The sequence below is a fragment of the Rhyacophila brunnea genome, unplaced genomic scaffold (genome assembly GCF_057557595.1).
Source record: "Rhyacophila brunnea isolate RB1 unplaced genomic scaffold, BYU_Rbru_1.0 scaffold_7, whole genome shotgun sequence".
Lineage (NCBI taxonomy): Eukaryota > Metazoa > Arthropoda > Insecta > Trichoptera > Rhyacophilidae > Rhyacophila > Rhyacophila brunnea.
The window spans coordinates 41,132,912-41,143,237 of record NW_028233339.1 but is presented as its reverse complement, the minus strand read 5'-3'; the positions used below and the strand labels follow the sequence as shown (position 1 = coordinate 41,143,237).

The following is a 10,326-nucleotide window of genomic DNA, read 5'->3' as shown; positions in this document are numbered from 1 at the left end:
TAACATAATAGTATTGGAAACTATCTGGAGTGTACCACTGGTGACAGTAAGGTTAGTGTACGTAGTTGGTAAGGTATGAGATGAGTATTTCTTTAAGAAAAAGGATGAAGATTTTACTTTAATGGATTTCCACAACGTGTCAGTCCATTTACTCCGGAGTGGATATGCGGAAAGGGGAATAATAAATCTAGTTATTGAAAGACTCTATTATAGCTTTAGCGTTTTATTAAATAATTCATTTTAGCTTCAAGTTTTTTCGAATACGAATCCAATTTAAAAGCAGCATTTTCTAATTCCTGAATGCTAGCACCGATGGCGTCTATTTTCTCAAGATAAGGTTGCAATTCTTCGTATAAATTATCCAGTTTTCCTACTACTGTGTTCAAATTTCCTGCAATTATATGAAGGTCTGAGTATTTAGAGGCTGTTACGCGATTCATTTCCTCCAGCAGTTTGAAATCTTCTTGTGTCAATGTCAATTCTCCACTTAGATAATCTGCGGCTTTCTCGAACATTTTTGTGGCCAAGCGACTCAGATTTGGGTCATGAGGGTTGAGTGCTTCGAAGCTGGATGTACTTGTTGATAATGTTGGCCATTTTTTTGGCGTTTCGCATGATTCTGTCGGGTTTCCTTCTAACATGATAATAGTCTTTCTGTCTGGATACTCTTATATACTTATGTATATTTTAAGAATCTACTAGCAATACACAGAAAATTCTACACACAAGTTTGTACAAGTGCATACTCTTTCAGCGATTTATATTATGGGATTATGAGGAGTTACAACAAAATATTTTATATTTGACACTTGACAGGTCGATTAAGTTGACGTTAATTTAATAGACAATTTTATTCTAATACAACAGTAGACTATAAATTTGTTTCTCATGTGAAGAGCAATTATTATTTATTTCGGGAATGTGGTGAAATTGTGATATTCAAATTAAGCATACTTTAAATATTTTTTATGTTATCATATTATACATACATAGTATGACAATATTAATAATTAATAAAATGGTCTTACGCAAAAAAACACAGAGATGCTAATACTCTTTTATATTGTATTGGCAACATTTATTGTACAGTACTAATTCTGAATATAGATGGCAGCGCTTGTGTTTGATTTGAATTATTCGCGATTGCTGCGATCGTCGTGGTAAATTTGTGAAACGTTTTAGATCACAAACAAAACGTTTCTTTGAAAACGTAACATACGGAAATGTGTCTGTTGGTGGCCGGTCGCTGACTGTTGAGATAGTTCTCGTATTATCATTTTTTAATGATTTTTTTTCAAAATTTCAAGTTTTAAAATTATTACAGTGTTTAGTATGTTTTAAAACTTCATTCGTGTCCGTCGGTGAATGATATTATAATTATTCGTGTTAACGTATTATCGAAATGTTTTTTGTTCGGTTTGCTCTTACACGTCTCCAATGTATAGATAAACGATACGTTATCAAAATAATTGCAAAGGCGTAATTATTGTGGCCATATAAATTCTTAAGGTGAAGTAAATAGACCCTCCAAAACACCTGATTCTTTTCAAATTTCACCGAGCATTTATTTATTTGCTTTGATGCAGTTTTGATCTTCGGCTGTTTGGTCATCTCAGGAAATTCTTTTCTTTGTGAATTTTTATCATAATATTTTAATCAAAGTGTACAACCATACTGTGAAAATGAGTTATTTATGTGGTGATAAAGTAAAGAAAGACGTGAAAAGGAGTGGTGATGGACTCCTAGAACTTTCAGAGGAGAAAATGCGGGCCTTGATCCGGTCGGAACCTATTACTGATGTTTACCATGTGGAGCAGAAACCATTTGCAAGGTAATTTCAATAAAATTCTTGTTCTTGTTTTCCTTAAACGCAAAGCTATGAATTCTTTTCATCTGTTACTGGTAGAATCCTAATAATCTTTTCTGTATTTCGACATAGGTACTGTATTAATCTCGTTATGGCCTGTGCGTGTAGTAGACTGGCTCTATAATATTTCATTGGTTGTCATTCGCATTCCAATCTTTACTTATTGAACTATTCGACATTCATTATAGTGTTTCAAAGTGTAAATGCATCTCATAAATAAACAATGACCAGGATCACAGCTGTTCGAATTCATTTGTAATAATGATAAAGTACCTACCTATGTATTTGATTTTTAACCCAACCGTTTTCGAACTTTTTTTGAATAATATTTGACAGTTGGTGCCATATTCTATATTAATAAAATAATTATGGTATGTATTACAGACGTTGCTAACCCCTTTTGCAGTTTTAAAACTCAATTTTATTTAGTTTTTATCGTATCCATACACTATAATAATGTATAATAATATATTATCAAATCTTGACTATTATTAAATTTATTGTAAGTACCTACGTAGTTCGGATAACATCGTGGGTCAGAAACATCTTAGTGGATATTCTTGAAATAAATCCAATACATTTATGCTAGGTTCACAATACTAATTATTATTATATGTTGTTTTCAAAATTCACTCTTTTACCGGTGCCCCTTCATAATTATAAAGAGGCTTACCTTTTATCATGGCTTTATAATTGATTTTACGTTCACGTCTTATCTACCTAGGTAAGTACTACATTCTAATGCGGCTTATCCTCTACTAAAGGGGTATGTAAGTAATTTAATAAGTAATAATTATTTCAGCCTTTCTAAATGGAAAAAGCAACCATTAATGATAAAATAAACCCAGGAATACCCCTTCATTACTATCATGTATTTCACCATAAGTAAGCCAGGAGACTGTTCGTAATTCCGTCGGTTTTTAGTAGGTAGACAGAATGGGTCAATGGAACATGTACCTACAGGCATTTAAAAACAAAACTAAGTACAGACCTTATTAATTAGCAATGCTCGGAAACCCTAGGTTTCAGTATTGATATTAATTACATACATCTCATAACAACATAATGTTATGTTTATGTACCTATAACAAATAGACAATGGGCCAAATTATTAGAAGTACATTATAGGTCATTATTATTTATAGTGACACCATAGGCGATTCGCGTATGTATTGGAATTGTTTGCTGCAATGCATGTTTCGTTGCTTGCAAACAATACCACTGGAACTGTAAGCCGTGTAGGTACCCATCCATTGTGCAACTGCGTAATGATTTACCTATACTCAACGACGTCACGTGGGGGCAAGCAGCTCATGCGTTGCTTATGACCGGCAAATGAAGGCACGAACTCGACACATAACAACTTTTGAGAGTAGTGGCGGATCCCATGAAGTACACCTACAATGCAGTCGTTTATAAATTGCGGACATCTTAGTTAAAACAATGATGGAAGCATAAAAAATCCTGATAAACCATTCTATTTTGTGTTGTAATACCCAATGGCGGTCTATCGCATATTATGCATATTTTTCACAAGGGGGCCTCCAAACCTGTCAGTGTCTCAGACCCCCAAGTGTTCCTAAAATATCATTGTTCGAAAGGAGGATTTGTGGTAGATACACTTATCCGTTTAAGATAGCAGAAAATAATTATATAACTAAGTACCTAACTAATATAAATAGGTACCTCACAAATATTTATACAATTTGAGACTTTGCCTAGGGCCTAATACTTAATCCCTACTTGTGTTTTCTACAAATATTGTGTTCCGTGTGTAGGCCATTTATCTAGAGAACACATTGATTTATTTATCTGTTCTTTACCCTTTACTGCTGGCTAAACTGGCACCAGTCGTGAGTTCTCAGTATTTTTGAAATCGTCATATTATTTTGTAAAATAAAAAAATGCAATGTTTGACAAATTTTGTCGCAATTTAAAAACCGCAACCGGTGGTGTGGAAAGGATGGATAGATTGAAATTTCGTCTAACCTGCCCCGCAGTAAATAAAATAAGTAGATACTTAATAATATTATAAATGTAATTTATTATGAATAAAAAGAAATATGACTTGGTTAAATCCGGCCTCGTCGGTGCTGGGACGGTCGAGGGATTTTGCGGAATGGCGTGCTCCTTCGTGAAGAGTGACGAGCGTGGGAAATAAGATAACTCGTCGGCTGACTTTGCGATATTCCTCGCTCGCGGGGTTAATTTTCCAGGTAGAATAATTTATTATTATTTATTAAGCATTTTGATGTTGGGCAAAGCAAATCATAATGTAATGTTTGTTGCCTGACGAGCACATAAATCAATAAACAATATTGGTTAGTAATCCTAATCGGCCTTCGATCAGCGAGAAACAGTAGGCAAAATACAAACACGTGAGAGCAACTTATACTTATATCTACTTATTTTTTTGCGTTTAATGTTTGAAGTGAAATGAACTTGGTTGTAGGACCGTTTTGTTAATTATTTACTAACCCAGCAATTAAGTAATTTAATCCTGAATGCGATTCGCAGTCCTCAGTCAGTTGGGAGATGTGAGCTTCCATTAAAACATTAGGTAGGTACCTACTTACTCAACTTGATATTATAATATCTTCATGTGAGTATTTTAGACTTACTGCATATTAACTGGTGGTACATATTCACTGTTATTTCGATTTTTGTTCAGGAACTCTTTCTCGTGTATAGATCACGTCCAAGGTGATTTTTATGCACAATTTATTATTTACAGCATTAAAAAGAGATTGTGGCGTTTAATGTTATTGTATGTGACTGAGGTATTAGTTTTTTTTGCCAATTATAGGATAATAATAATATTGGTAGCTGAGCAATAAATAATGTTGTTAAACAAAACATTGTATTTAAGACTATGCGGAAGTAATTTTACAATATGCAACATGTAATAAAGCTTTATATTTTTGGATAAAACATTATAATTTGCTTTTTAACTCAAAGTAAATCTACTGTTTTATAGTTTTTTGTATGTGTATTAAGTCGTCATTTGCAGATAAGTATATAAGTAAGAGTCGATGAATAAGAACAGTAGTTGACTATCTAAGATGTCAACTCAAAATCCTGTCTCAATCCACTGCTGAATGAAGGCCTCGTAAAGCTCTCTCCACTGCTCTGCTCTGCCAGGTTATTCTGCCGAACCTTAATGATAATTTGTCGACCGACCTTGGGGCGACTATATTCCTCCGATACCATTGGATAATCGCATTCGTCCAGCGGCCATCCTGTCTGCGAGTTATGTGTCCGGCCCATCGAGATTTAATGATTTTACAATACTTAATTTTGGCGCATATTTCGTTTGCTTCCTTATCCATCCGATACCTTTTCTGTCTTTCCGGGCGATGCCTAATATGTGTGTAAACGTAAACAATTGAATGTCCTTTCCTGTTAGACCAAGTTTAATACACATACATGATAAATAATCATGTATGTAGTTGCAACAAAATACACATACTTATATTCTAATGGTGTACCTGTACACTGTACAGTCTGTAGATGATTAGCACCTTCTAAAATACCTACTCGATGAGATATGTTTTGATAATAAGTACTTAAGTTGGTGCTGAGCATAAAGAAATCAGGTCCACTTAGTTACAAAATTCTTAGGTTCCCAAGTAGATAATAATAATGTATCAGATTTCAACTGTATTTCCACTATTAATAGTAACCGAATTCTACCTAGTCAGTAGATATTTCTTATATTATGTATGTACATACAATAGAAAATTCATTGGGAATTAAATATTTTCATTACTGTCATGTGTTTAAATGACAATATTATGAATTATGATGTTTCGACATACGGCACACTGTATTGTCATTCAAATCCCATCTTCAATCACATCCAACTATGGAAATATCTGTAGGTACTTATCATAACCTATCTTATGTTTATAATGTTGGTAGATAGTAGTTATTTTGTGTTATTCCATCCGGATATTATAATTATTATAATTATGTTTACTGCACCGTTCGCCGTGACTCTTGGTTCCGGTTCGGTTCTCTCCAGGGGAGTTTTCGTTTTCTCCCATCCATGCCCTACCGGGAATGGTAATAATGCTTCCTGCGCTCACAAATGCGCGTTAATAATAAATAGGTTGGTAATGAAATCATTCTGGAATTTTCATAAAACATTTTTAATTGCATCTCGCGGTTCGCCCCGGTGCTTGATCTAATTGCATAAATTATTACTTGCCTGTTATGTATTAAACGTAGTAAAATTCCGTTCTTGAATTTTCTGATAATCATTTTATAGCATCATTATTTTGTGTTGATAAGAAAATGCATTCAAATTTATCGATTTACCGTTGGTATTGTTTTCATATCATTTATTGCATTCTAAACATTATTTCAAACACCGACATCATAAATTTAATATGCTTACTTACATCATAAGAATAAATAATTCTCTCTGACAAGCTAAAACCGAAGAATGTTCTTACTTTGATGGTAAAATATTTTCAATATTCCACACTAAACAGTGGCGAATACTCCATACTAGGCGATTATTTAAAGAGTACCCTAATATTCTACAAAAATAATATAATTTGCCAACGACACCTGTCGGTGTGTATGTATTATTGGCCGCTTGCACAATTTACGTAATCAGCTATGGGATTTATATACTAAGGCACACACATAAACAATATCAAACACAGTATCATAAATTATCACATAATCTGAGGCTGTAGGTATTTAAGCATAACGGGATCTACGGTGCTTACAGCGATTGTACCTATAAACACTTTATCTAGGCCCTAGGGGCGCTGGACATGATGCCAAATAATTCCGCGGTCAAAACGACGATCGCGGTTGGGCATTACTTTTTTTATATTTAATTTATTGCCAATTGAATTTTTCCCTGTAATATCGATTATTAAAACGTAAAATATAATCTGTTCAGTATAATACTGAAGAGAAACACAATTTAAATTTGACTGTCCTACGACTTTTTTTCAGTTATCTACTTACAACAACGTGCCTACCTACAACAGACACCCTTCGACACCCAACACGCATAATATAAAACTAATAGTACGTATATATAGTTGCCTTGATAATGGTGTTATAGCTGACGTATTATAGCTATCGACTATAAAACGAAATTTGTGGAATTTATATTATTACAGAATTCTAAGTAAACTTATGTCACTTGATTAAACGTATAGTTTTCAAGTCGGTAAAAACTTGATTTAGGTGTGACCTATGATCCATGTAAATGACGGGAGAAACAATTGAATTGAAATTGAAAAGGTTTTGAATCAGGAATAAAACTTTGCATGATTGAAAATTAAATGATTTTTTATCACAACGTTTTTATTACCTCGTATTCTTGTTTGTCCGGTGGTTGTTTGTTCAGTACATATCTTGCAATCGATTTTTAACTAACTTCCCGACTATCTGGATATTTGAAACTTTTAGAATATATCAGAACACGATGCCAATGCATTCTTTTAATACTTTTTAGCCATCTTTAAGCAGAATTGAATTCATTTTCAGTTAATTCTGTTTTGTATGGAAAGTTATTTCAGAAAAATCCGTAAAAAGTAAGACTATTATTGGTTGCTAAGGGGGTGGTCCTAGCAACAAAATTATTAACATATACGTGCGTTACTATGGAAATCAAAATGAAATGTCAAAATGACATTTCAGTATTATATATTTGTTTGTTTGTTTGTTGTTTATATACTTCATATCAAGTACAAGTTTGAGCATAATAATTCAACAGAAAATTTAAAAACGTTGTATATAAAAAGTTCTTTTTATCTTGTAATTATTTGAAGTGTTTTCAAAACCCATGTTGTTTTAAGTGCAATATCTAGGTAGGAACTGCAGAAACTGTAAACATTCAATTTTACTTTCTTGTAATTTTATTTCATATCGCTTGACATTTTAGATGAGGGGCAGGGTTCGATTAATCTTTATTCATATACCAATTGATATTATTGATACTTGTTTTGAAATATGTGATGCTGCTTGACGATAAACAATGACTATTAGATATTATTGAATATTATGGAACTCTGCGAATTGAATTGAGTAAATGCCGACATTTTCTTCCGTCAACAAATACGAATGCATACGTTTCGTATATATTTATAATCTTGTATCGTTATGAAAATATCACTGTTAATGCGACCAATAAGGCACGCCAATAAAAACGTCCACGTCCACGGCGTTATTAATTATTATTTCGCAGCGAATAAAATCAAATGAAATTTCCTTGTTGGCTGAGAGAAGGCAAGGTCGGCGCGGGCGCAGCACACCACGGGTAAATAATCCCAGTATCCTAGCAACTACTGCAGATACGTGCTGTCACTCTAAATGCCGATGCGGTGGTCGCATTATAAAATACAAATCGTGAGCATTAGCTTACTCCACTATCGAAACAATAAACTATTTTGGAAGCAGTAAAGTTTGCCATTTGATGTAGGTAACAAAAAAAGCTCTCGGGTGGTATGTATTGAGGTTATCTACGTGAAATGTTTACTGGCCTCGTTACGGATATTCTTTTGAATTATATTATTATGCATTTGATTGTGGCTCAGGTTTTCCTTTCGCCAAACTTCACCTGAAAATGTCAATTTGTTTTGTTACTTAGTTAAGTGCTTAGTTACATCGGATATAATAATTATATCTATTAATTTAGCGGTGTAGTTATCAATGGCAACACAATGTTCTTCAGTTTGTAGAATGTCATTGCATCTTAGTGGGCATGGCTAATGTGAACATAGGTGTTACACGCTTTGTACTTACCCGCACTTCTATCGTGGGGGAGAAGCTCCGTTGACCTTACCCATTATTCGAGACTCTCAGAAGTTTAATTTTAATTCACTCCCCATACTCAGGATGCTCTACCCAGGGAGTGGACATGCTTAAAGAAGAAAAATATCGATTTCTTAATGTTCATTTTACACTTGCTTAGGTACCACATTCAACTTATATAGTATACAAATATAATATACATAGTAATCACTAATCAGTGAATAATGTAATAGGTGGATACGTTTTCCAAGAACAATCAATTGTTGACACGCCTGCTTGTATTTTATATTACTAAACCTTTATTTTTAAATAAGGCTTGATATTTATTCCTTTTATATTTTTATTGTATTTACTCCCAGTTGGAACAAATCGTTCTAATGTCGAGAAAAACTTGACTATTGTAAGATTAGACATCGACGCTCGAAATTCGCAACCCGTAGCTAATAATAAATACCTATTGGCCACTGTAAATTCGCGAACACGACTGTACGCTCGGATTTAAAGATTATGTGTCGAACTGGTTTTTCGAATAATCAATAAAAAAAATTGATTGGGTAACTGTGCGGGCGGTTTTAATCAGGTTACAGAACGGGGGCGACTTGACCTTTGCTTGATATAATATTTTTTTATTATTCTCCCCTCTCGTGGAGATAGATGGATGTTTTCGCGTTGTCCTAACAACTTAAAACATGGTATTTCGTAATACTGTCATTTGACCGTGTACTGAATCAATTCAATCTGATTATGCTGTTGTACCGGGTGATATTTTTAAAATTAATGAGAGTGTGCTCATTTTTTTGTGTTTGCATTATTATCGATTCGATTTTTCATAATGCCCGTGTATAATAATGGGATACTGATTTGAAGGTCACCGATTAATGAGTCATTTATGCTATTCAGTTCGTTTGATTGAATAGGTTAGTACTTAGTAAGTACTACATGTCAAAAATGTCTAGATTGAGGTGTAAAATATTAATTATTGGCAGGTTGACAGGTTCGCAGCTATGGTTACATACATACGCGCGAATTAATTGTCTATTATCCGTATCAATCACCATAGACAGGAGTGTGGATTGAAGATTGAATCTAACCGCCGGCAATTCAATTAAAATTGGTGGCTAATTTATTAACCATAAAAAACCACGTTTAAATGGCATTTGTTTCTCACAGTCGCATAACTCTATAATGTATTTATTTAGTTGAGTGATTTTGTAGATCGTGATATTATTTTAGGGGTAACTTGAAGGCATGAAGGGTGGAGGTAGGCTGTTAAGATCCGCCATAAATAGTACAGACTAAAGTTTGTCACTTAAACGAATTTGTTTTCATTGAACCAAGACTATAATTTACAGATGGTGTTGGTTAGTTTTTAAAATTCAATTAAACCCTACAAAAACCAAGCCATAATAGATAATAGTAAAAAACCTACTCTTCTATCTATAAAATATTTAAAATTATGCCATTAAATCATACATCATTTTGGATATTTAATAGATAGAATATTTTTTTTATCTACTATGGTTTGGTAAGGCAGGGTTTAATGAATTATAAAAAAACTAACCAACACTATGTGTAATATGTATTTTTAATTCAACGAAAACAAATAAGTATGAATGAAAAAGCGTGCACAATTTTGTCGTATCGCCCAAAATATACCAAAACTATTACGGTTTGGTTTA

The 10,326-nt window shown here is 33.4% G+C and overlaps 2 protein-coding genes across 2 annotated transcripts in view; one reads left to right on the top strand and one right to left on the bottom strand.

Moving 5' to 3' along the window:
* Positions 1 to 207: 207 nt before the first annotated feature.
* Positions 208 to 832, bottom strand: Blos2 (biogenesis of lysosome-related organelles complex 1 subunit 2). Its single transcript, XM_085957459.1, has one exon. It carries the CDS (start codon positions 639 to 641, stop codon positions 216 to 218), a length of 426 nt encoding a protein of 141 aa, XP_085813585.1. The 5' UTR covers positions 642 to 832; the 3' UTR covers positions 208 to 215.
* A 383-nt stretch (positions 833 to 1,215) lies between these two features.
* Positions 1,216 to 10,326, top strand: part of Drak (Death-associated protein kinase related) — a 352,172-nt gene continuing 343,061 nt past the window's right edge. Inside the window, exon 1 of the mRNA XM_085958187.1 lies at positions 1,216 to 1,831. Within this exon, the coding sequence (XP_085814313.1) occupies positions 1,683 to 1,831 (149 nt within the window). The 5' untranslated portion in view covers positions 1,216 to 1,682. The remainder of the gene's footprint in view (positions 1,832 to 10,326) is intronic.